Source organism: Bubalus kerabau, chromosome 13 (genome assembly GCF_029407905.1).
Source record: "Bubalus kerabau isolate K-KA32 ecotype Philippines breed swamp buffalo chromosome 13, PCC_UOA_SB_1v2, whole genome shotgun sequence".
NCBI classification, from domain to species: domain Eukaryota; kingdom Metazoa; phylum Chordata; class Mammalia; order Artiodactyla; family Bovidae; genus Bubalus; species Bubalus kerabau.
The window spans coordinates 71,967,115-71,994,723 of record NC_073636.1 but is presented as its reverse complement, the minus strand read 5'-3'; the positions used below and the strand labels follow the sequence as shown (position 1 = coordinate 71,994,723).

The 27,609-nt window shown below is 45.7% G+C and overlaps 1 protein-coding gene across 2 annotated transcripts in view; it reads left to right on the top strand.

The window, feature by feature from the left end:
• The window catches only part of PTPRT (protein tyrosine phosphatase receptor type T), a 1,142,536-nt gene that overhangs the window by 398,153 nt on the left and 716,774 nt on the right, over positions 1 to 27,609 (top strand). For both annotated transcript variants that reach the window (XM_055545060.1, XM_055545059.1), the window contains exon 3: positions 18,203 to 18,474. In XM_055545060.1, coding sequence (XP_055401035.1) covers positions 18,203 to 18,474 — 272 coding nt within the window. The remainder of the gene's footprint in view (positions 1 to 18,202; positions 18,475 to 27,609) is intronic.

Genomic DNA, 27,609 nt, shown 5'->3' with positions numbered 1-27,609 from the left:
CTGGAGAATGCTATGGACAGAGGAGCCTGGCAGGCTATAGTCCATGGGGTCGCAAGAGTCAGACACGACTTAGCGACTAAATCAAACCACCACCATTCTAAGTGCTTACTATATATAAACACATTTAATTATCATAACAAACCTATGAGACAGGTTCTCCTATTACTGTCATTATTTTCACATCACAGTTGAAGAAACTGTGGCTCAGAGAGCTTTAGTAACTTGCCCAGGGTCACACAGCTGGTAGCTGACACAGCTGGAATTTGATCGGCCAGTCTGAATCCAAATCCTACCTTACTCCTCTGTTCTTGCAGGAGAGAGAGAGGGCAAGAAATGACCCTAGTGATGTTGGCCATTTCATTTGGCCTCTCTTTGCCCTCGTTCTCACCTCAAAAAAGGAAATAGCTTTTCCTATCTTAGATGAAAGACATGCCTTTACATTTTAAAAACAAAAGCTGTCAGGATTAATTGGATAACAGCTGTCAAATTCTTGTAGCTCCTTAGAGGATGGCAAAAGAGGAGGAATAATTATTGTGCTATTTTCTATGCAGACCCTAGTACATTTAGGGGAGTCAATAAGTGTCTAATGATATTCTTGGTAATTAGCAATGATTGAAGGGGGCTGCTCACATCAGCAGAGAGGCCTTGCAGAGGTTGGGCTGTAGAGCGAGCCTCAGTGTTTGATGGTCAGTGGTCAGAGCCCTCCTGAGATGCAGAGGGTGAGGCCCTGGAGGAGGAGGGAGCCTTCTCCAGCAGGTTAGCATACTTCCCAGTCCAGCACAGAGAGAGGGAGCAAGACTGCTGGCCCACCTGCCCAAGTTTATAGACCCCTTGCTCATCAGGGTTCAGTCCAGCAGTTCTCAAAGTGTGGCCCGCACATCCACTACATCAGCTTCACTTAGCAACTTGTCAGCATTCTCGGGCTTCATCCCAAAACTGGGGGTGAAACCCAGCAGTCTTTCAACAAACTTTCCAAGTGATTATGATTCACACGCTTCACTGAGGAAAATAGCACTGATCCTGGAGCCAGACAGTCCTAAGTTTGAATCCTGATGCTGCCACCTTCTGGCTTTGTGACTTTGGACGAGTCACAGTACCCCTCTGATGAGTTCCTTATCTATACAGTGAGGTTGAGAGGTTTGAGAGGCAGTCTACAGGGTACCTGCTCTGCGATCTAGAGACTGTCTTGTTTTCTGGCTTTGAAGGAGGCTATTTGGTCCACTGGAAACATGCTTTCTGCTCCCTGTTCACCTGTCACCTCTCTAACCATGGAGCTCAGCCTGGAGTTTCTTTGCTCCAGCAAGTTGTCATTTTCTTTCTTTGTGCATCTCCTCCCCAAGTCAAGTCCAGGCTAGATCTCGCTCCATATGCACACCCTGTCACGGAACCTCCCATGTCCCCATAACTGCCTTTTACTTGGCATAATCTCCATGAGGGCAAAGACTGTCCTGCTCACTGCTGCTGCTTTAGAAAGTCAGACCCATGGCAAGTGTGCAGGTAATATTTGAGGTTAGAACTGAATGTCATTCCATTTACAAAATGCTGGGCTCCAGGGGATTCGGGAAGGAAACAGGTGGAGGAATTAGCTTTCACACAGGTAGCCTCATGAGAGAAACTGAAGCAGAGAGGTACCAGATGATTTAGGGAAGCAGTGGTCAGGAAAAAAGTGGAGAAGGTGAGCCCTGGTGGCTAAGGATTTGAGGGGAGGCTGTTGTGGAATCGAGGTGCAGACAACCTGTAGCAAATCTCTGCAGGACCAAAGACCCATGTGATACCAGCATTACACAGGGAAACACCCTCACCCCATCCAACCACAATCTGGTTTGCTGACCAAGAACAAAATAACGTGAGGACACCTAGCCGACATTAACGGTGAAGTCCATCCCAGCATCTCTAGGGCAGGCATTTCGCCAAGCTCAGGTGACCTCTTGACTTATGTACATATTTATCTGTTTATTATGGACAGGATTATGGACCTCTTTGAAAAAGAGGTGGATCCTCTCTCCAGGAAAAGAAGCACAAAAACACAAACCTTCCCCAGAATTAACCTTGACACTCCATGGATACATGATCAGGTTGCTTTCAGAATCACACCCAGATGTTGTGGGGGCAATACAAGTGTCAGGTGAGGCAAAGTAGACTTCAATACTTTGTGTCTCTCCAAGTCCTGGTATTTTAAAACTTGGGAAATGAGAGCAGTGACCCAATTTAGTAATGTGAAGCCAAGGCAGCACTATTTTAACAGGCTTAGTCATCTCTTCATTTTGCATTTTTTCCCCCTCTTCCATTTGTGGCTTTTCCCATTGCAAAAATACGAAGAAATAATCTAGTATTTTCCATGGAGCATGGCAAATATGCTATATATAAAAATACCGTTGAACATTCTCCGAGTGTAATTGGAGCATAAATGTAACTAATCAAAATATTATCATGCCAACGGATGTGTGAAGAGTTTGGAGATTTAAAATATATAAATTTTTTAGTTCCATGTCATTTCGATTTAGAGATTTAGAGCTGCAGAAGCAAAGGCCTCGGCCCGATGAATGTCAAGAACAATTTGGGGTCTGACAAGGTTCCTGGAAGCCCTGTTGTTCTCTTTACTCTTAATGTGACAGGAACCTGACAACTGATTTCAATTTTGTTCTTTCCTCCCACTCTTTGCCCCTCTTTCTGCCTGCACCAGCTTCCCAGGGCAAGGCCAGCCAACCCCAGACAATGTATGATCATTCTTTGGCAGCAGATACAACACGCCGACTTGAGGTTTGGAGCCTAAGAGCTTACAGATGATTAGAACGTCCTCCTGGGTTTGAATCTTGGCCCTGTTGCCAGCTGTGTGGCCTTGGGAAAGTTACCTAACCTCTCTGTTCCTCAGTTTTCTCATCTGTAAGACAAGGATGATAATAGCGACCACTTCACAGAGCTGATACTAGAATTCTTCTGAATGAATAGAAGTCAAATGTGATAATCTGTGTTTGCTGTTGTTGTTATTAATGAGCAAGCGTGATGAATATGAGAAAGGAATTCTCATGGGAAGATGAAGATGACTTTCTCTTGGAACAAGATCCAAGGCTAAGGGTCTCATCTCCTTCACCCTCTTTCCATGAGGAGCCTAGTTAGAAAGTCCAAGCCAGGAATGCACACCAAGGAAACCAGAATTGAAAGAGAAACGTGTACCCCAATGTTCATCACAGCACTGTTTATAATAGCCAGGACATGGAAGCAACCTAGATGTCCGTCAGCAGACGAATGGATAAGAAAGCTGTGGTACATATACACAATGGAGTATTACTCAGTCATTAAAAAGAATACATTTGAATCCGTTCTAATGAGGTGGATAAAACTGGAGCCTATTATACAGAGTGAAGTAAGCCAGAAAGAAAAACACCAATACAGTATACAAACACATATATATGGAATTTAGAAAGATGGTAACGATAATCCTGTATGCGAGACAGCAAAAGAGACACAAATGTATAGAACAGTCTTTTGGACTCTGTTGGGAGGGGGCGAGGGTGGGATGATTTGGGAGAATGGCGTTGAAACATGTATACTGTCATGTGTGAAACGAATCGCCAGTCCAGGTTCGATGCATGAGACAGGGTGCTCTTGGCTGGTGCACTGGGATGACCCAGAGGGATGGGATGGGGAGGGAGGTGGGAGGGGGGTTCAGGATGGGGAACACATGTACACCCATGGCGGATTCATGTTGATGTATGGCAAAACCAATACAATAATGTAAAGTAATTACCCTCCAATTAAATAAATTTATATTTAAAAAAAGAAAGTCCAAGCTAGTCCTGCTTCCTTCCATACCACTAACTAGTCATGTGATTGTAGCTCTTTGACTTCTCCGCTTGTAGGGACTTCAGAAGCTCTGGCTGCACGCCTGTTTTCCAGGTGAAGAAACGGAGAGAGAATCCCTCACTCACAGAGGCGCCTGTGAGGAAGATGGGGACATGGGAAGGGGGTGGAGTCTGAAGGGAGAGTGGCATTTCCTGCCCATCAGTTCTGTCCTGACTTTGCCCAAAGAGTTCTGCTAACCCCACGTCAGAGAGCAACTCAGACAAACCCTTAGATTTCATCATTTATGTCACCGACGTCTCATTCTATCCTGTGTTGGGTTCCATTGATTTTCCAACAATCATGCTTATTTTTCCCCTGGGATGTTGAGATGCTGCTGTTGCTGTTGCTGCTGCTGCTGCTGCGATACTAGGGGAGGCGAGTTATGTAATTAGAGATGGGGAGAACCTGGTGTGCCCTGTGATGTTTACCTGCGTCTGGTTTCATCATATGATTATTGTTAAAGACGCTTACTCCTTGGAAGGAAAGTTATGACCAACCTAGATAGCATCTTCAAAAGCAGAGACATTACTTTGCCAGCAAAGGTCCGTCTAGTCAAGGCTATGGTTTTTCCAGTGGTCATATATGGATGTGAGAGTTGGACTGTGAAGAAAGCTGAGCGCTGAAAAATTGATGCTTTTGAACTGTGGTGTTGAAGAAGACTCTTGAGAGTCCCTTGGACTGCAAGGAGATCCAACCAGTCCATTCTGAAGGAGATCAGCCCTGGGATTTCTTTGGAGGGAATGATGCTGAAGCTGAAACTCCAGTACTTTGGCCACCTCATGGGAAGAGTTGACTCATTGGAAAAGACTCTGATGCTGTGAGGGATTGGGGGCAAGAGGAGAAGGGGACAACAGAGGATGAGATGGCTGGATGGAATCACTGACTTGATGGACGTGAGTCTGAGTGAACTCCGGGAGTTGGTGATGGACAGGGAGGCCTAGCGTGCTGCGATTCATGGGGTCGCAAAGAGTCGGACACGACTGAGCGACTGAACTGAACTGAAGTGAACTGAAGGTCCAGAAAAAGAATGTCATGAGAAGGCTTTTGCTTGAATTTGATTTGGGGAGCAAAGGGCGTGAGAAGGCATTAAGGGGTTTAGGTTTATTCTGCTTTGTCTCCATCGCCGTCCTCCTCCCCTCCTCTCCCACCTGGCTCAGTGCTCTTTTCCGCAAGTGAACTGCGTTTCTCTGGTGTCACCACCTCCCTTTCGCCTTTCGCCTTCTTCCTTCCCCTCTGCATCTCTCAGTGTGTCTCCTCTCCTCATCTTCCTTGTCTACTCCTCTGATTTATCATCTCCTTATTTCCCCCATTCTTTCTCCTTCCCTTCTCTTTTCTCTCTCCCTCTTTCCCTCCCTTTTCATCTTTTTCTCAGGGATGGGGAAGGAATGCAGGCACCCAGGTACCACGTCTTGGGGGGAAAGATTCATGCCAAGAGACTCCTTCCAGCAGCACCTTCAAATCCAATCACCTGAGTTTAATTCCATTTTTTAGCTACATTATCCACCCCTACATGGATTATCAGATAGCTGTTTCCTGGAGAATTGCCCTAACATATTTGCATATGAAATGCTTAAACCTCAACTTATTGGTCTGAATGAATGATTACAGAAATAGTTATTACTTGTTCACACAAACTGACTCTGAAAAAAAAAAAAAGTGTTCACAAGTGTTCTGTGCCTTTGAAACTTCAGGATGTATTTTCATTGTTCTAAATAGATATTATGTATCCATTAAGCTGTAATTAATCCCCCTCCCGCCCTGATTGTCTGTTGTATTAGAAAGGAAGCACATTTCTTTCCTTTTTTTTTTTGACGCATGATAATTAGAAAGCTTTCATTGATAGTATGAATAATGTCAAATGCGTTTGTTACCCTGGCTATTGGTAGATCCTTATGTTTATGAGTGACTTAATGATGTTTAGTTTTCCTGATACTTCTGGTAGAATTGTGTTTCTCTTCCCCATATATTTTCTTATTATGGTACACTGTGTCTTTTGACATTTTTGTACCCCCTGCCCTTTTATTGTGATCAGACAGCCAAACTTCATCATCCTGGATTTTTAAATTAGGCTGTGTCCAGGAGAGCTATGAGAGAGCCATGGGTAGGGTCAGCAGTGCAGGAATAACCGTTCTCTAGGCTTCAGTGAAAACAAAGAGAGAAGTGTATTTAATAATCTAGTGAAGGACCACAACAGGGCCAAGCAGTGTGGACTTCAGAAATGGCGGCACTTGAGCAAAGACCCAGATGCAGAGAAGTCTGGTGTGTGTATTTGTTTCCCGTTGCTGCTATGACAGCAATTTCTGGTGGTCCAAAGTCCTACATGGGTTTCACTGGGATAAAATTGAGGTGTCTGGAGGGCTGTGTTTCTTTCTGGAGGCTCTGGGGGAGGGGAGAAGCTTTTCTTGCCTTTTCTAGTCTCTAGAGGCCACTGCCAGTTCTCAGTCTGTGGCTTCTTCCTCCATCTTCAAAGCCAGCAGCGAAGCCTCTTCACCTCCCTCTCTGATTCTGCCTCTTCCTCCTTTCTCATCCAGAATAGTCCTATCGCAGAGTCATCTGATCAGCAATTGTATCTGCAACCTTGGGCATGTAAGGTAACATATCCACAGGCTCTAAAGATAGAAAAGATGCTAAAGCTGAAACTCCTGTACTTTGGCCACCTCATGCAGAGAGTTGACTCATTGGAAAAGACTCTGATGCTGGGAGGGATTGGGGGCAGGAGGAGAAGGGGACGACAGAGGATGAGACAGCTGGATGGCGTCACCGACTCAATGGACATGAGTTTGAGTGAACTCCGGGAGTTGGTGATGGACAGGGAGGCCTGGCATGCTGCTATTCATGGGGTCGCAAAGAGTCAGACATGACTGAGCAACTGAACTGAAAGATTAGAACATGGGCATCTTTGGGAAACCATTATTAACTTACCATAGAGTGGTTGAGGGCTGTGTAGTGGGAGAGTATTCATATACAAGGCAGGAAATAGAAGCTGGATATGGAGGCTTTCAAACATCTCCATGAAAGACTCTGGACTTTATAGGAGACAGAAAGTTTCCTATAAAAAAGGACTTCCTAGGAAGTTTAAGATATGTCACGGTCAGTTTTGCAGCTTAGGGAAATGATGCTACTTGATGCTACATTGGATGGTGAAGGAATTAAGGACTACACTTGGTAGGAAGTTGTTGCAAACATCCATGAAACAGACAGAAAGCCCATAACACAAATGTCCTGGACACAAGGTAGTCCAGTAGCTGTGAGAGTGGAGAGGAAAAAGATGATACAAGAAACACAAGGAGAAATCAGACCCAGAATTTGATGACTGATGAGTTGCAAGGGGTGAGAGTAGAGCAACAGATTCTATTCTGTTTCTCAGTAGAGTCTTTGCTACTTTTTTCTTCATTCTTTTGAGGCCTTCCCACTATATTGAAAAATTGGGGAAAGGAAGGAGCTATTTTTTTTGAGAACCTACAATAGGGCAATCCTTATCTAGATACTTTATAAATTGTTTCATTTTACTTGTCCTGACTACTGAGTAATATGTATCTTTGTGGAATACAAAAAAGGAAACTGAGGCTCACAGAGTTTAGGCCATTCATCTGAGATCATCCAGGCAAAAGATGGGTAGCTGGGCTTCTAGTCAAGACCAGGTAACTGCAGGGCTTCTCTGTGAGTGCCCTGCAGGATCCCCTGTACCTGGGGTTGGTGGCTCAACAGGTAGTGGTTGAACTGCATTTCAGAGCTGGGGCAGTGAGTGCCCCGTGTGTGCATACTTCTCCTGAAAGACATCTGGCACCGGAATGCTTAAGAACTCTGCCTCCAGGACTTCTCTGGTGGTCCACTGGTTAGGACTCTGCACTTCCACTGCAGAAGGTGTGGGTTCGATCCCTGATCAGAAACTAAGATCTCACATGCCAGGTGGCCAGGGGAAAAAAAAAAAAGAACTCTGCCTCTTGGAGGCAGTGTTTCCCTTCCCCTGCCCCGCCCCCGGCCCAGGATCTTAAGTAAGTAACTCTTTGTGGAACTAGTGCCCGGCCCATGGAACTCAAGCGTGGTGGGCAGAGTTGTTCATGGTACAAACTGAAGCAGGAGTCAGGAAACCTGACCCAGAGCCTTCACTGTCTTGTGTGACCTTAAGCAAGTCCTTTCCCCGCACTGGGATTTCTAAATGAGTTGGTTGGATTAGTTAAGCTCCTGTGTCTCCTCTGGATATAATTTGTTATGCTCTGATGAATAATCTGCAATTTCTAGACCAGCACTATTCAATAGAACTGTCTCTGATGGTGGGGATTTTCTCTGTTGTCACTGTAAAACATAGTATCAGCTGAGTCCTTGGGATATGGCTAGTTATGTCTGCTGCTGCTGCTGCTAAGTCACTTCAGTCGTGTCTGACTCTGTGTGACCCCATAGACGGCAGCCCATCAGGCTCCCCCGTCCCTGGGATTCTCCAGGCAAGAACACTGGAGTGGGTTGCCATTTCCTTCTCCCATGCATGAAAGTGAAAAGTGAAAGTGAAGTTGCTCAGTCGTGTCCGATTCTTAGCAACCCCATGGACTGCAGCCTACCAGGCTTCTCCGTCCGTGGGATTTTCCAGGCAAGAGTACTGGAGTGGGGTGCCATTGCCTTCTCCAAGTTATGTCTAAGGATATGAATTTTTAATTTAATGTTAATAAAATTTAAGTAGGCACACAATGCTATTAGCTACTTAATTCGGAGAATGTAGTTCTATACCCTAAATTGTCTGCTTATTCAACAAGTGAAATGGGTATGTTTATGAGTTTCTACCTCTGTGGTGGTGTTCAGCTGCTAAGTTGTGTTCAGCTGGTAAGTTGTGTCCAACTCCCTGCAACCCCGTAAACTGCAGCACGCCAGGCCTCCCTGTCCATCACCAACTCCTGGAGCTTGCTCAAACTCATGTCCATTGAGTCAGTGATGCCATCCAACCATCTCATCTTCTGTCATCCCCTACTCCTCCTGCCTTCAATCTTTCCCAACATCAGGGTCTTTTCCAATGGATTGGCTCTTTGCATCAGGTGGCCAAAATGTTGGAGCTTCAGCTTCCCAAAATATTGGAGCTTCAGCTTCCACATCAGTCTTTCTAGTGAATATTCAGGGTTGATTTCCTTTAGGATTGGCTGGTTTGATCTCCTTGCTGCCTCAGGGACTCTCAAGAGTCTTCTCCAGCACTGCAATTTGAAAGCATCAGTTCTTCGGTGCTCACCCTTCTCTATGGTCCAACTCGCACATCCATACATGACTACTGGAAAAACCATAGCTTTGACTATTCAGACCTTTGTCTGCAAAATGATGTCTCTGGTTGTTCATACCTCTGTAACTTTGGGAAAAAGACTTCTTTTTTCCTCCATGCTCCTTGCTTTAGATCAGAGAGAGCATGGCATGACTTCACTAGGGTGTGGAAAAACGTCAGATCAAGTTACAGAGGTAGAAAGTTTTAAACATACTAATTACACTTGTTCAATAAGCAGAGACTTTAGGGTCTAGAACTGCATTCTCTGATTTAGTAGCTAATAGCAATGCATGCCTATTTATATTTAATTAAAATTAAATTAAAATTTTATTTCCTAGATCATGCCTGACATGTACTAAGTTCTTAATAAGCATTAGTGACATCAAACATAAATTGCATTTGGCTCGTTGTCACCTGCTGCTGGCCGTTTGTTCTGAAATTAATGCTTATTGAGTCAGGTCCAGTGTTTCATGTAATATACACCAAAAACCAAGCAACAACAAGACTCGGACGTGTAGCTTTCATTATCCCATTTTACAGACGAGGACATTGAGGTCCAGGGAGGCTCACTGACTTGCTCAAAGTGATGCACCTAAGGACTGACAGGTGTGGGACTGAGACCCAGTTTTCTTGACTGCAAGTCCAGGATGTGTTCCACGCCATCACAGCTGCGCTGGCTGCGGGCAGCGTTTGGGTCCTGCCACCATCCGCTCCCTCCTCGTAGGTGCTGGCGCTGGAAGCTGGCAGGGCCACCTGTCTGCAGGGACGGCTCCCAGCTCTCAGAGCTCCAGGCCTTCAGCTGCCAGTCGCGAGCACACTCATGTAATCTTAATGAACAATGTGCAAAGCCATTAAAAACTCAATTAGGGCTTTCTTTTTATTGCCGACGTGAGGAAATGCAGTCCTGAGGTGCTCATGTGTAAACACAATGGCCACCATCTGCTGCGGAGAGGTGTTTTTGCCTCCAAAAAGGGGATCTGTGTCGCAGACACATCAATAACGGGGCTCTTATCAAGGCGTTATTATGCATGAAGGGGAAAAAAATGCAAAATTTATGGCCAGCCAGAGAGTACTTCCTGGTTTAATTCCACAGTTTTGGGGACTATGTGTAATAACTATGAGGAAAGTAAGGCTGTTTTATGTTCCTGATCACGCCAGTAGGTTTTTGAAGGGGAGGAAAAAAAAATGGGGAGGGGGGAGAATGTATTTACAGTCTTTCTCTTTCTTGTTTCTGACTGATCTCTCATAATGACGGGCTCATTTTTGATCTCCAGGAAACTGACAGCCCCGGATGGTATTAATTAAGCCAACCTGTTGATCAAAGAGGGCCCCACTGTGCTGCTGATGTATGCGGGCTTTCATTCCTGAGCAATCTCTATGATGGCAGGCAGGCCTGCGCTCAGCCCAAAGATAGCCTTCCTTCCTTTCTAGAGGGCCTGGCCAGACCTCTGTAAGGTGAGCTTGATGTGCGTGGGGCTGTAGACGGCTGGATCCCACCCTTCGCTGAGACACCAGGCTTGGCTATGGACTGCTGCGGCTTCCTGCCTCTGTGCCTTTGCATGTGCTGTTTGATTTACTAGAAATGCCCTCCCAACTGCCACCAGGAGCACTTTGATGGAAGGGACTGACCCCAGCTGGGAAAGAGGAGAGGCTTGCATGTTCTGATGTGTGGAGTTCAGAGCTATATCACCTGTATCTCTTTAGATCTTCTGATCTTCACTAAACCTGATAGGCTGACAGTACTCCTGTGGAAGGGGCATCAGGAGAGAAAAAAAACAGCCCCATGTGGTTATGAGAATACTGGAGGAAGCCTGTTGCCTGGCCACGGGTGGAGGAAGAAATCCATCATGAAGGATGATGCCGAGTGGAATTAAGAGCTAACTGTAGGGGGCAGTGGTGAGCGTAGACCCTGAAGGAGGAGGGGGAGAAAAAAAGCCTTGTGGGTTTGCAGAAAGAGCTGGCCCTAGAACCTTCCGGACGTTGGGGCCAAAGCAGTTGTATTGCGTGTCCCCTGAGTCTGTTCCAGGGCAGATAGACAGGAACAAGGACCCGCCTAGTCATCGAGCCATCACAAATGATGGTAGGGGAATATGGGGGAATCTGCGTCTGGAAGTGCCCTGAGGATGAGGGGACTGGTGTCATTCCTTGGGGTGCTGTGGACACTTCTGGAAATATCAATACATAGGGAGTGTTGCTTGGTGCTGGCATTCCTGCAGGTAAGCTTGGTCAGATTCTATTATCGGGGTTCATAATATGCTCAGTGATTGGTGAGGTTTGGCTTCTATTCACTCTTCAGATGTCAGCTCAGCTCAGTCCATTCCTGGAAGACGTCCTGACTCACCCTGGTTGCGTAGTCACCCCTGCCTCTGTGTCTTGTGCTCACGGGCTGTGCTCCACTCCAGCCAGGCTAGGTTTGCTTCAAGGTCCTCTGTGGTCGCTGCCTCTGCAGCTCAGAGGCACCTTCCTCTGCCTCTGCTACCCTCTCCACACAGACTCTCCTTCACTGAGCCCTGGTTCAGAGACTCTAGTCTCTAGAGTTTGGTTTAGAAATTGGGGTTGGGTGTGCCTGTTTGCTAGACCTGAGATCGTGTGTCGGAGTCCTAGCTACAGAGGAGACTGGGGCAGAGGGCATCTGGTCCTTTCCATTTCCAAAGAGGAAGTGGGCTCTGCTTTAAAACTTGAGGGGTTCCCCAGACATGGGAAGAGAGTTCAGATACTGAGTGGCCAGACTACAGGGCATGTTTCTGCTCCAGGTCACAGGTCCGATGAGCTTGGAAGATGGCCTGAGAACATGTGGGAGTGGGTGTCTGAGGAGCCATGGATGACGCAATGGTTCCGTGGGCTAGTTGCTCTGAGGAATTTCCACTGCTGAAATGTGGGTCTTCCCTTCTCTTTTCCCAGAACTTTTTCTTTTTCTGTCCAGATTGGGAGCCAAATGGTTCAGCCCTACATTTTGCTTTTTATACCATGCTTCCATTCTAAGACATTCATGGTAACAGGCTCTAATACTGCAATGGATCTTTTACACTTATATAGTAGCACTCAGATTCCCTGGGGCACCTGCTGTTCAGACAGTGCATACCTGCTGGCTTCTGATTCAGTCTGCTATCCTTCTTCTATATCTGGTTCAGTAGCTTAGGAGTATGTTTGTGGTCATATTAACACAAATATCTGCAAAGGTGCATATGTTACATTCCATGACAAAAGGGGCTTTGCAGATGTCACTGAATTAAGGGCACTGCAGTGGAGGGATGATCCTGAACATCTGGGTGGATCCTAATTGTTCAGGGTCCTTTTAAGAAGGAGACAGGAGAGTCAAAGTTGGAAAAAGACGTGTCTGTGGAATCAGAGGTTGGAGTGATGGCCTTCTGAAAATGGAGGAAGGGTCCATGAGCCGAGGAATGCAGGCAACCACTGAAGGCAAGGAAACAGTTTGTCTCCTGAAGCCTCCAAAAGGAAAGCAGCCTTATAACACCTTGATTTTAGACTTCTAAAAGAGAGAATACGATTGTGTTGTATGAAGCCACTGAGTTTGTGGTAATAGTTACAATGGTGATGGGACACTAATCCAGGTCTAAATCTTATGTCCCTGCTGGGAGCCGGCACATTGCATATTGAGTGAGGATCTGTAATAGCTCAACTGGAATTCTATCACTGCCGGGAGCCAGCGTGAGGCACTCGTGAGGCACTCCGCCCATGACAAAGGTCATGAGGAAGGAGGCTCGGCATACGCAAAGGCGGGATCGAGCCTCAGGAGTCCCCCTGGAAATTCTCGAGCATCTACCCCCAAAACCAGAGTCTGCCTACTTTCTGCTTTGTGCTTTCACCTACACCTCTGACTTTACGGGGGGCTGTCCCCCACTACCTCTCTCTGAAAAGAGAGTTAGCTTACAGCTCCAGTTAATAATTCCTGGATGTGACAGTGTTTCAACCTACAAACTCCTTTGGAAATCCTCTAGCCTGCCTGAATGGGTTTTTCCGGCCACATGTGATTGTTCAGAGCCTCCCAACTGTGAGAGGCAGGAGATGTTCTAAACTGCCTAAACACAGATTCCTTTGAGTAGTTAAAAGATTGATTAGAAATTGTATTGGTGAAGGGTTTTTCACTTGTTGAGCCAGTTTGCTGCTAAGTCTCCATACTCCTTACCTACTGTGTCCTTGGCAGTGTATTGATTGATATAATGGGTGTATAGAAATGTAAAATGCCGCTTTGTCCAATGCTTTTTGGAAGGCTGGCGCCTGACTTTGGGATAATCACCTTTAGAGAAAGATAAGTTTCTTAAAATGTTAACAGGCCTCCGGGCCAGAAGATGATGTCTATCACCTGAACTTTTGCATATGATAAGCTTACAGGAAAAAAGCCTGGCTTGCTGCATGACTCTACCCCTTCCCCCATTATCCTCTATGCATAACTTAAGGTATAAAAACTACTTTGGAAAATAAAGTGCGGGCCTTGTTCACTGAAACTTGGTCTCCCCATGTCACTCTCTCTCCCAAATTCCAGCTGAGCGTCCATCTGGAGCGCGGATGTCCTCTGCGACCATTTATTTGCCTGGGCTTCTAAGACCCACTCGAGAAGGTGTCTAAGGTGGGGCACCTTCCGCTATTCGAGAGGGCGCCTGCGGCCTCCGTGGTCAGAGCTAACCTGGTGTCACGGGTTATATTGATTTTCCGCGTAAACCAAGCCACTCAGCTTCTTTTCTCCACTGAATTTTCCTACTGAGCTATCCTTATTTCAGCCGCTTTTTTCCACTGAATTTCCTCACTGAGCTATCCTTATTCTATTACTCTTTGTATATTTAATTAAAGTGTAATTAAGCAGTTATTCCCTGACCCTCGCCTAGCCGTCTCTCCTTCGAATACCCTGGATCAGCCGGGGCTGGTCCCCGGCATGTCCCCAAGTCTCTACCTGCTTGTCTGCCAAGCCTCTTTCTGCCTTCCTAAGGCTCTCAAGTCACTTGTGAGAATCCCTGGGGCTGGTCTTGAGTGCATGAGTATAAGAACATACTTATACTCTGGACTCCTCATGGAAGCCCACTGCCTGCAGGGCACAGGAGACCCTTGCCAGTTGCTGTTCTGGATGCCCTTCCCAGTATCACCATACCCCCCATCCTGTGGGCAGACCAGATGCTGCTGAGCTTCCCATCCACGTCCCCAGAGGGTCCTCTCTTACACTCTGTCACTTGGACTCCAAGGCAGCCTCACGGGGACATTCCTGAGCAGGGCTTCACTAGTCCCTTCTGGCCTGACCCTCCCCTCCTTTGCAGGCTGGGTGGGAAGGCATGGGCAGTCATCGTTTTCTTCCGTTTGTTTCCATTTTCTTATATATCTCTCTGATCCTTGCCCCCTAATGTATACCTTTCTGTCTGGTCTACAGTCCTGAGGATGCATGTGAAATCCCACAAATTGACATTAGGGGTGAGGGTAGTGGTAGTGGGGAACAGGGTTTGCCCTAATGCAACTCACTCTGATCCCCCTGAGACATAAAGTATCTTAACGAAGGTTCAGGATGTTTCTTTCCTTCTCGAGGGTTTTTTTCCTGCGAACCCATGCTTTTCATTTTCTGCCTTTTCTACTTCTTTTCACCCAAGGACGCTTCTCTCAATGATGTCCCTGTTTGGAGCATCTCGCATGCTTGCTTAGTAACTATCATTGCTCATGTTATCTGCTTAAGTAAAGAGACTTGCAGGAAGTTGGGGTTCTGCAGGGATGCCAAAATAATAACAATAATGCTAGTTGCAGAAGTAAACGTCAGATGTTTAACGGCTTAATGACCTAATAATAGTTTATTCCTTGCTTGAAGTCCACAAGGAGCGTTCCTAATAGTGATGGCCTTCCTCGTGGTCATGGTCATTCGGGGAACTGGGTTCCTTTAATTGTGGCTTTGCTGTCCCTTAGGCTCCTGGAATCCTGTCGTTTCAGTTGGTGGAAAGGAAAAAGACAACGCGGCAGTGATTCTGGGGCTTGAATGTGCATACAGATCACCTCATGATCTTGATAGAATGCAGATTCAGATTCAGTAGATGTGGGGTGGGGCCTGAGAGTCTGCATTTCTTACCAGCTCCCAGGTGATTCTGAGACTCCTGGTCTGGGAATCATCCTGTGAAGGATGAGATTAAAGGAGGATGAAGCCGGGTGAGGGTAGAGGTTGTCCGCCTTGAAGAATCAAGCCAGGAAGTGGCAGACTTCATCCTTAGGACCTGTTGGCTGGAACCCAGTTGCATGACCTCACCAAACTCTGAAAGGAGGCTGGGGAATATAGTCCAGCTCTGCCCAACACAGAGAGTACAGGCTCGCTAGTCAACCAGCAGTTTCTCCTACATGAAGGCTTGATGGAGGGCCATGCACTTTCACCAGCTCTGCCTTCAGGGAAATGGCAGCATCCTTTATTAACAGTCATGGAGGCCGCACAATGGAGAGGATTCCTAGACTTGCTGGGGTGGATGTGTGTTACCTGGCTCCACCCCATCAGTGAGCCTGCTTCATCACTAGAGCTAGGATGCAAAGAAGGGGGACCTGAGCTGGTGCATGGGAAACTTTCCCGACTCTCTGTGCTGTGGGCAGTAAGAAGCCAGGTGTGTGAAATGGCTGGAGGGCAGGTGCTTAAATGTCTCTGGAGCATCCCAGGATTCTGACACTGCTTGTTTCTTAGGCTGCCTTCCCTATCTGCAGCCGTGCCCCGCTCTGTGCCCAGGGGCTTGTGGGGCTTGTGAGTTAGCACTCTCCCCTCCCAGGAAGATCTTTGGAACCCTGTGGGATGCAGATCAGCAAACAGGTGAGGGCACAGGTGCCAACTTCTCTCTGCGTCTCTTTCCCCAATGCAGTGGCACCTTCCTTGCTGCCGGGAGGGTGTGATGATTAGAGACAACATCTGACAAGGGACAGCTCCCCATGTACCTGGGTTGCTGCCTAGCTGTAAACTAGGAAGTTTGATTTGCTTGGAAACATGGGTAAGATACTGCTTTTGCTCTACTTTCCGAGGCTTCTACTCAGGGGGTGGGTGAGTTTTCTGCTTGGATGTTAAAAGTTATTGGATACTGAAAGATATTGGATATTGAAAGTCTGGTAGCCATTGGTTCAGGTTGCTGCCTTTATCACCTTGCTTCTTGTTGGCTTATTTCAGAAATGAGCCTTAGGGATCTGGTTAGAGTTGGAAGGAAGGAGTCTTCAGTGGTCCAACTACTTTGCATGCTGGTTCAGGGGAGACAGTGCAAGAAAGCCTAATTTGTCCTCAAGCCCATGTTCCTTTCTCTAATCCAGCTCTGTAATAAAGTGGAGATTTTGAACTCTGTCTCCTGTGTCTATTTTAAAATTTATTCCGAACCCAGAGGATACAGGCTGTGAATGACTGGTACCCTTTAGAACCCCAAGATATGGATTGCCTAGGACTGAGTATCTGGCAACGGTTAGTCTTTTGGGGATTAGAGTGAAAGAATGAGGCTACTGATAGCTATTGAAGTGGCTCATCTTGGTTGAGGATAAGTAGTCTTAAGGCTTCATTCTGATTGAAGATTTTAGTGCCTAAAATAAGATTTCAAAGCAGCAGTGGTTTTCTTGGTGGGAATATTCACTGCAGAATCACTTGAGTTTTATCTACTGTGTTTTATGATGCAGTTTATTCCATAGACTCATAAGACTCTTAAGTCACAGAGTTCGGCCTTCACAGTTGATGGTGAAAGTTCCTTAGACGTCTGCTCAATTTGTCCAGGCTCTGTTTAGCCACCTGTGGCGATGAGGGACTCACTTTGTCTCCGGGTAGTCCACCCCAGTTTTGCATCCATTCTACTTGTTAAAAGGGCCTTTGAACTGAAATGTGCCCCGCTGTGGCTTCTTTCATAGGGCTGCTCTCTCAGATGACCCTCCTCAGGGAACTGTTGCCACAAGAACGCACCTGGCAAACCAAGAGGGAAGTTACAAGCACACTTTATTCTCTCACTCCTGGGTCTGAGCCTCTGTTGTGGCTTGGCTGACCCAGGCTGGGCTTGTTGGCTATGTGGCTGCACTCCCAGCTACATGGGAGGCCTGGCTGGGTTCTTTACTCTCCACTGGGCTTATTTCTCTTCCACACGTGTCTGTCCTTGATCTCAAGCCGAAGGGGCAGCAGCAACCTGGGGCACATACTTCTCCTGGAAAACAGCAGTAGTGCAAGGGGGCAAGCCTGGCTAGGCAAGCACGTTTCAAGCCTCATTCTCTTAGCATCCTGCTGACCAAAGCAAGTGGGGCCCAAAGCATGGGATGAGGACACGCTCTCTGCCTCTGTTGGAAGCGGGGGCAAGTCAAAGGCAAAGAGTGTGGCTCCAGGGAGTCATGTTTTCTGCAGCCCATAAAAATAGCATCAACTTTGAGGTCGAAGAGAATCTGGGTCTCATCCTTCCTTGTCTGAGTGGTCCAGGGTGAGTTACTCAGTCTTTCAATAAAATGAAAAGCCTTCTTCTCCCAGGGTTGTTCTGAAGATGAAATTGAACAAAATATAAATAAGAAACTAAGCCTCACACTGGTACTCCTTAAGTTCTCAGCAAGTATTACTTACTCTCTATTCCATCTTTCAGTCAGTTCTCACATATCTCCAAGGTCTTCTTTGCTTTCTTGAGTATACTGTACTTTTATATGTCCTCCTCCGGTATATTTCTCATATTAATGCAAGGCTCAAGGTGTAATATGTTAGAACAATACTCTGGTGTTGCAGAGCTTCTGCTTCCATTGAGACCACCTGAGCTTGAATGAGGTTGTATTTCACCTCATTTCATCCATGGAGGTTACAGCTAACTAAATTCCTGAGTTTCTATTCCATGCTTCCTGTAGGAGCTACTGGTTTTGCTGAGTTTTGTTGTTGTTCTATATGTATTTATAGACTGTTTACTTTCTAGAAGTATAAGTATTTTTTGTGTGTTACCTTCTCTTAATTCTTACGAAACCACCTTGGTGAGTAACACTTTTTATTCCCATTTGCAGAAGAGGATACTTGAATTCAGAAAGGAAATGTGGGTTCCTGGGGGTCAACCAGATCCTCCAAGAGGGACTGGATTTCTGGCTACTGTGTTTCCAGGTGTGACTGATTTTCAGAAGGATTTTATTTCTCTCTCCTTGTCTCTACCTCCCGCCCTTTTTGTGGGTCTCCAGGATCCTTCATGATGGTGAACAGCTCTGGGAGGGCCTCTGGCCAGAAGGCCCACCTTCTCCTGCCGACCCTGAAGGAGAATGACACCCACTGCATTGATTTCCATTACTACTTCTCCAGCCGCGACCGGTCCAGCCCAGGGGCCCTAAATGTCTATGTGAAGGTGAACGGTGGACCCCAGGGAAACCCCGTCTGGAACGTGTCTGGGGTGGTCACCGAGGGCTGGGTGAAGGCAGAGCTTGCCATCAGCACCTTCTGGCCACATTTCTACCAGGTATGGTGTTTTATCATAGTTTGATTTTTTTTTTTTGAGTAATTATCTATATACCACTTGCCCTCTTGTTTAAAGGTTTGGTCTAGAAAGGATTTTATGTACTCACTTGTTCACCTCGTGGTTACCAAGCTGCTTCTGCTAATCAGTCCTGGAGGATGCAGGAGAGATCCAGTATAGCCCCTGCCTCCCTGGAGATCGCAGTTTGCAGGAGGAGACTGATTGATACTGTTTATTTATATAAACACAGCATAGTGGAATGCGTGTGGATTCCATGGATGCTGGAGGGATGCAGACACTGAAGCCTTCTAGCAAATAATTTCTTATAACAGTCTTACGAGGGAGGTGCTATTATTATGCCTATTTTACAGATGAAAAATTGAGGTTCAGAAAGGTAACAAGTCAAATACTTCCCCTGGGGAAGAGGGTGCCTGGGGGCAAGACAATGAGGATGACTCCTAAGAGGTCAAGACAGCCAGGCTGAGTCTTGAAGATGAACAAACACTTAGTGAAGAAGGAAGGGAAAGGCATTTGCATTGATGGGGATGATGGATTGGAGTAAGGGAGAGATTTTGGCAGAGTTTGGAAACTAGGTTGCTTATAGGTATATTGAAAGGAAGATATACTGGGAGCTAAACCTGCAGAGCTGGGTAGGTCGCGTGGGGCTTTGAATGCCACGCTAAAGAGAGTAGATTTATTCTCTAGCGTACAGCAGCAGTACTCAAACCATCTGTGGTGGAAGACCAGCTTCTCCTCCTTAACTCACTGTGGACCAGTACTCTTACAAACTGCAATAAAAGTCTCACAGCAAGGCCAGATTGCTGGAACACTTTCTGAACACCTCTTATCTCATTGTGGACTGTTAACAGACACGGTACATGTTGCCACCAGCCCATGGGCACACTTAGAGGAACATAGCTCCATGTTGTCATGGCCCGAGACTGTTTAAAGTTTTTAAATTACTTTATTAAGGTACAATTTATATACCATAGAATCCACTTATTTTAAGCATGCAAGCCAGTGATTTTTAGTAAATCTATTGAATTGCAGAATCATCACCATAAACCAGCTTTAGAATGTTTTCTTCCCTCCTTAAGCTCCTTTGCGCCTGTTTGCAGTTGATATCCATACACACAGATGGAAGGCTTTAAGTCAGAAAGTGACATCGTCAGATCTATTTTTGGAGAAATTTCTCTGGCGTCTAAAGCAGAAGAGGGACCTAAGGGTGGCAAGCTGAGTGCCTGGGAGATTTGTAGGCATCCTTCAGTTCAAAACTCATGGTACAGTTCTTTCAGATGTACTGTGAAATCAGTTGTGAACAATATGTAAATGAAAGGGCATGGCTGTGTTCCAATAAAACTCTATTGCACAAAAAAAGTGATGGACCAGATTTGGTCTCCAGGCCATAGTTTGCTGAATCCTGATGTAGGTGATAAAGCTGAGGTCCAGAGATGGACAGTGAAGTCCAAGAGCACATAGCAAATCATTGGCAAAGTTGGGACTAAACCCTGGTGCCCTGGTCCCAAAACTGCCCCCGTTTCACTAAGTGTAGCGTCAAGTCTCTCTGTAAGTCCATGGATCCCCTCAAGGAGGCCTTAGCATTCCAGTTTAGAAACCCCGTACCTAGGACCTGATGCAGATGGATACAGGATGAGGGCCACAGGTGCAAGGAAGGATAAAGAGCAAGAAAAGTGACCCAGGTGAGGGTTAGACCCACCGCTGACCTTGCTCTTTGACGGGTATAGAGGGGGGAAAAGGATGTGTCCTGGGCATCTCTTATGTCTCAGCACTGTGGTAAGCATATATTTGCTTCTCATTTATCTGATAGTAACTCCTGTGTTGGGTGGCACCATGTCCTGTGTTCCAGAGTAAGGGATATTACTGGTCATTTTAGATCCCCATAATTCTGCCTACGTCCTCTGACTCCAAGCTCAGTTTCCTGCTTTTAGGAGCAGGGGGAGGGGGGGAAGCATGCCCATCCTGAGAATTGTTTGCTCACTAGCAAACAGTGTTGGGTCTGCCCCATTATCATTCTGAGCACAATTGTCTCATTTGTAAAATGGAGAGGTGCATGGGTCCGTGGATTAAATGAAGTAGTATGTAACTTATATCAGGCTTGCAGTGAGCCCTGCAGTGTTTGGCCGGGAGGAGGAAGTGAGGGGAGAGCAGACAAAGAGGATGGAGGTGGGGGTCCTCCTTGAAGAAACACTGGCTGTGGCTGAGCTCCGAGCCGTCCCTGTGATGAGCAGCCTCATCTGGGAGAAGGTTCTGATTTCCAACCTGTTATGCCGCAGCGTCGTTTCATTCCATCTCTTCTGCTCTGAGGTTTGTGGTGAGAAAGCCACTAGTGTGCTGAGAGCAGCAGTCTAGAAAAGGCATGGGCCTCTCAGACACACACAGAGCTGTGAGTGGATAACCCCGTGGCCACACTCACAGGTGTACACACTCGCCATCGGTTCTCACACACACCACACACCCAGGGACACCACCCACATGTACGTCCGGGGAGAGAAAAGGGGGCCCATCCGGAGAAGATTCAAAGACGTTTGCAAAATGAGCTTAAAAATTCATCAGACCCCCAGCTCTGGATCTGCATGTCTGATTCTGTGGATTAAATACCATTTTGGTTCTCAGCGGTGCTGGGCTTCAGACCCCGATGGCTTATGTATTCATTTATTAAAGTCATATTTCACAGTCCTAAAATTGACTTGTGGCTCTGTAACAAACAGGGACTTTTCATCTTTCTTATTAGTGGGCTCTCTGCACCAGGCCTTCAGCAGGGCCTGAGATGAGAAGGCCCCCGCCCCGCCCCCGCCGCCACGCCATCCACCCCTCACTGGCCTCCTCTCAGGGGAACAGGGGCTTGTCCGGTGCAGCTGAAGCCGTGCTGCATGTGGCTGCTCCTTTCCAGGTGATGTTAATTCTATTTCAGTTTTTAATGATTCTGAACTTTTCTGTCTCAATATTTAAAAAAAATAAAAGAACTTTAATTAATTATGCCACCACTTGCTCGCTCTATTCTCCATCACCTGCCTCAGTGAAATTGCCTTATTATTCAGCTATGTAGACCCCCGAAACTTAAGACTCGCTTGACTTGTATTTAATTGGAATATGAAGCCTAGTCCCTTTCTCAGACATTCCTCTGGCCTCTGGTGTTCTGTGCAGTTGGTCCCTTCATGCACAGTTCAGGAGGCATCATGGGGTGGGGAGCGAGTCTCTACCTTCTTTAAACTCCACCCCATCTCTTTCATTCACCCATCTCTCCTCCCTGCTAGGCAGCAAACCCTCCTCTTTCTCTTTTACGCAGGCCTCCTTGGGCTGATGTGGAAAAGAGTGTCTTGATTTCACCCCAAGCAATCTCCCCATCATAAAAATATACGTAGTCCTCTTCCAAAGGGAAGTTCTGGTTAGCCAAGATTTTTCTGTCTCTCATCTTTTGAGAAGGTGTTTGCAGCCCCTTGAAATGTTGTGCTCCACCAGTTCTCTGCTTGAGGCCTTCAATGGTGACCAGAAAACATCAAGTCCCTTAAACTGTGTCCTGACGTATCCACATCCTTCCCCAAATGGGCACATACCCTGCTTTTTGGAAGGTTTGAGGGGTGACTCATCTCTGATCCTCTCTTGGGACTTGACTTCCTGGCTTGGCCCAGCAGTTCCTGCTCTGGGAGAGGTTTGTCCCTTTCCAGGCAAGCTCCATTCCCCCAGTACCAGGAGGTCTCTGAGGGTCTGGGACTTGTCGGTGCGTAGTTGACAGTCAGGACACATGGCCTCCTTGGGGTTGAAGACTTTCCTGCAGGGAAGGTGTGGTCCAGTTCTGCGCCCCAGTGTCCCTGTCTCCATACACTGACATGGAGCACCATGGATGGTCTTCTGTCTCCCCCTACCCGCCCTTCTCGTCCCCTGTACGCAGATGGCACTAGAGGAGCCTTTTTTCCTCACGATTCTTCACTCACTCACTTCACCCGTTCCTGACCCTCATTCCTCAAGGGCCTTGGTTGGGGTTTTCTTATGAGCATGCTTGGCTTGAAGATGATGATTCTGCCTCACTTCAGAACACCTGAGCAGGTCTTTCTGTCACTGAGGGTCTTGGCATCACCCTGGCCCTTTGTGGTGTCTCTCCCCAGGAACTGGAGCTGGTAAGATGCTGGGTGGGATCTTCCTGACCAGGACCCCCACACCAGAAGCACGTTGACAGGGTGACCCTTTCCACCTGAGGCCGCAGCTGTCTTCTCAGGCACCTTCTGACCTAAAGAGAGGACTCCAATCGTCCATATTCCCCAGAACATGGTCAGTTGGGAACCTGGCCCTGGGGCCTGAGCTGCAGCTGTGTAAACTGCTTTTCCTGAGCCGTACAAGACCAAATTCTGTTCTGCTGTTCTGTTTGTTTACGAGGGCTTCCTCCTTTTTTATCAGCAGTGAGAATTCAGAGGGGCACTCACATTTCTCCTAATGTTTGAACGTCCCTGGTCATGCTGCTACCCTTACAATCTTTTGCTGCAGCCAAACCTGATCTCTCTAACCATGTTCCATGGTCCCCTGTCCCATGACTTCTTACAAAAGCTCCTTGTGATCAGAAGCTTGAGCCATGAATCCCAGTGATAATTTGCATTGCCTGGATCTCGTTCAGAACTATAAAGCATGCAAGGATGGATAAGGGAGTGTCTGGGGCTTTGGGACTATATGTAATTTCTACAGGCTGTCCCTGCCAACTTCATCTCCATCCCCATTGTTTCTCCATGACTCGGGTTTGCAATCCCATAATCTACTGATGGCACATTCTAGCCACCACTTGAGATCTCCCTCTCTAGTGCCTGGCGTTATGCTCCCCAGGTTTGGCCCTTGTTTCTGGAAGCAAGCGGCTTACCCAGGCTAATGTGTGTGGGCCTGAGAGTCAGCCCCCTTGTGAGAGTTCAGTGTTTGGGGGACAAGCTCAGCAAGTGAGTCCAGGTAGGCCTAAGCCCGTCCATCCTGGGCCTGTTTTCCTTTTCTTGCCTTTCTGGCGAAGGTGGTGGACTTCTTGGCACTCTTGCTGATACCCCCAGCCTTGTGACTCTCTGCTCTCAGGCCTTTGAAGGCTCTATCTCATGGCAGTTTGCATGACTTTTTTTTTTTTTTTTTTGGCTCCTGTAGGTTCTGTGAGCATTCTGCTCTGAGTACTCTGGCAGTGATGGGGAAAATATTCCCCATCTGTTCTGGGAGGTAATTTCATTCTCAGCTGCATCCAGGACCTGCCTTGTGTTGTAAACATACCACAGACCCTACTTTTAATATCTTGTGATCCTGGAGCCTTCATCAAGGATTCTGTGGGTTGTCATGGTCCCCTTCCCCTTGCTTCTGCTCTCTGTGCCCTTCCCCTTCCCAGCTTGCATAGCACCTGCAACCAGCCACCCGTGCCTCTTAATTTCCATGTACCTCCCCACATGGACCCAAAGCCCAGCCACCACCAGTGGCCACCTTTCATAGCTCACATCAGAGTCTGGTGAGTGTAGGAACCTTAGTGGAAACTTGGGATGAGGGCACAAGGGGCTGTCACATTGGGAAGTCCATTTCTTTCTTCTCCACCTTTCCCTTGAATTTTCCTTCTCATCTCTCATCCCTCTGTCCAGAGTAAGGGCAGTAATAACAGTACCATTCATCAGCATTTACGATATGTATTGTCAGCATTTTACAATTATTCATTTACTTCATTAAAAAAAGCAGCACCTTCTTCCCCTTATTTCTTACAGTATATTACTCTCTCCTATTTGAGAAACCCAAGTCTCACCTACCATGGCGTGTTATAGAAAAACGTTCCCAAGAGGAATTCTGATGAATAAAAGATTCTCTATCTCATTATAGAGTTCTTATTTCTGCTACAGGAAGGACAGTGAGCAGTGAACAGCTCTATGTGTCACTATCACACATCCATTCTCTCATGACCAGCCTTGGGTTCGCTCATGGAATATTTGTTAATAATTATGATATAGGTTGCATACTGAGTGATGACATGAGAAGCAGTGTTAGAAGAGTATTAATAGAGTTGAACTTTGAGTAACTGGAAAAAAAGTCAGAACTCTGCTTAACCAAGTGTTTTGGTTAAAAGTGAGAGTTGGACTGCTTTCCAATAAGTTCAGTAATGGACTTGGCTGTGAACCAGGAGACCAGGGTCTCAGCCTTCCTACCTGCCTCCGGCTTCTTTTCTGAGCTTTGGTAATTTAGCTGGCCCCACCGCTTAGGGTTGTTGAGAGGCTAGATTGAGACCACCACTAATAAAAGGTTAACGTGGTTGACCTTTGTTACTATGGTTTTATTTCTCTATTTTTGTTATTATTCAATCTTAGTTGGTGAGGTCCCCCTCTGTTCAGTACCGGTAACTCCACCAGTAACCTGACCGCGTTTGACTTTTGTCCCCTCTAGAATCTGTTCCATCAACTCCTCCTTCCCTTGTATTTCATGATACTTCCCCGACTCATTCCCCTCTACCTAAAACCATGTTCCAATATCTACCATCCTAAGAAATCCTCTCTTGGGCTTTCCACACTTGGCCTTGGGCCCTGGTCCTCTTCTTTGAACTGTCTACTCTGTCTTCCAAGATGACCTCATCTAGTTGTATAGCTTTAAATGACATTTAGATGCCAATACTACCACATTTGTAACTCTGGTCCTAGATCACCCAAGAGCTTCGAAATACAATATCAACTTCCTCAGGATGTCCATTAAGATGTTTAGTTGGCATCTTGAAAAAAAATTGTGGTATAGCTCGGCCTATGTGCCCAGAGACACACACATTCATTTTCTTCATGTTAATAAATGACACCAGAATCAGCCTAGAAGCTCAAGACTTAAATTGAAGAATCCTCTTTGTATTTTCTCTTTTCTTCACTCCTCCCCTCTTAATCTAGCAGTAATTATTTTCATCTCTACCTTGAAAATATCTTTCATATCATCAGCATCTTTATTCCTCATGGCTAACACCATTGTCCAAGCCATACTCATCTTTTGATTGGACCACTACTGTAGCCAACTGTTCAGTTTCATTCTTGCTCAAGCTCCACCTCCTGCCCCAGTCAATGTCCGCAGAATAGCCAGAATGAACTTTTTTGAATGTAAATTATGTGACTTTCCAGCTTCAAATGCGTCAGTAATAGCAGAAACTTCAAACTCCCATAAGTCTTGTAGCACTCCATGTCATCTGACCTGCAACTAGCATCCAGCCTTGCCCTGTGCTTCTCTAGCTTACTTGCTATATCCCAGCCACACCAGGGGCCCATTCTTATATTCCCAGATCATCCTCAAGTTCTTTCCTGCCTCAGAGCCTTTGCATATCCACCACCTCTTTCTTAACTTGCCAGTTTCATCCTTCTGGTCTCCTCTTAATTATCACCTTTTTAGAGTTCTTTCCTGATTACTCTAAGTAAAGTAGACCCTCTCCCACTTAGTTATACTTAACCACAAAATGAATTTAATTTCCTTATTTATCTGTATAATTTCCATTTCCATGTATGAAATGTGAAGTTTATCAGAGCTATAACCCTAAGCTTCTTGTTCACGTTTTAGCCCCTCCCCGCGAGTGCCTCAGCCCTTGGTACAGTGGAGAGTCTCTGTAAATATGAATGAATGAGATACTGTTCCTGCTCCCAATAGGTTTAGAGCTTACAGGATGAAATAATTCATGAGCAGGCATTTACACTCTGCTGTTGTAGTGGAGTTAGTAATGGTACACGACACAGGGGTAGTATAATATGCAGAGAGATATGAAAATGTAATACACTTTAAAGCACTTAATTTTTATTGTAAATAAAAATAAGCTCATTTTTATTGTAGAGAATTTGGAAAATCTAGGAAAGGGTTAAGATGAAAACATTCATCTGCCATAATCTCCCTAGTGTCATTAAAAACATTACATTCATAAAACATTACCAATCCTGCTTCATCTTTTGTGAATAACCTGCTGAACTCGCTGATTTTTCTTTTAGAGAGTTTATTTGTTTTGATGATTCTCAAGGATTCTTTACAAAGAATAGAATATTTACCTTTTAGCTGGCATATATATTACAGATATTGTTCTCAACTTGCCATTTGACTTTTAATTTTATTTCATTCAGACTTGTGTTAACAAAACATACTTTGACAGTATAGTTATTATGTTTTTAAGAAATATACAATAGTTCAACTTTAAGAAATTGATTTTTAAGCTTTTGTCATTAGTTTATGGCTTTAGGGAACTTGGTTAGAAAATATATAGAACCATGCCTGTATAGTTTCCTCTTTGAAGAATTTATTGAAGTTAGATGTTAGCCTATTATATGATCTTTTGTGGTTTTTATATTTCTTTTTCATTTAAACTATACTTTGATGCTTTAACATTATTTTTACAACAATAATTTTCTGTTTGTTTGTATTTTCCTATTTTCCTATGTCTTTGTTATTTTTAAGGTTATTGAGTCATTCTATATTAGTCATTCTATATTTATTGTATGACATGTGATTAGACTTTGTTCATTTAGACAGTCTGAGAGCTTTTCTTTGTTTTAACCTATTTATATTTATTAACACAATAGAATTTTTTTTACTTTTATCACTTTTACTACACAATTTGAATATTTTCATGCTATTTCTTTTAAATGCATTTTCTGTGTTTGTTATATTTTCTTTTTATTTTTTCCTACAGAAATTAGTATATTAACTCCCTTAACATGAATAATTATCTAATAAGGTAGACGCTATACTTATAGATGAGGAAACTGAGGTGCAGAGCAGTAAGGTAACTTGCTCAAGGTGTACACACACAAGGTGGTACACACACAAGGTGCACACGCACAAGGTGTACATGCACAAGGTGCACACACACAAGATGTACACACACAAAGTGGTACATGCACAAGGTGCACACACACAAGGTGGTACACACAAGGTACACACACACAAGGTGGTACACGCACAAGGTGCACACACACAAGGTGCACACACACAAGGTGGTACACGCACAAGGTGCACACACACAAGGTGGACACACACAAGGTGGTACACACAAGGTACACACACACAAGGTGGTACACGCACAAGGTGCACACACACAAGGTGGTACACGCACAAGGTGGTACACGCACAAGGTGCACACACACAAGGTGGTACACACACAAGGTGGTACACACAAGG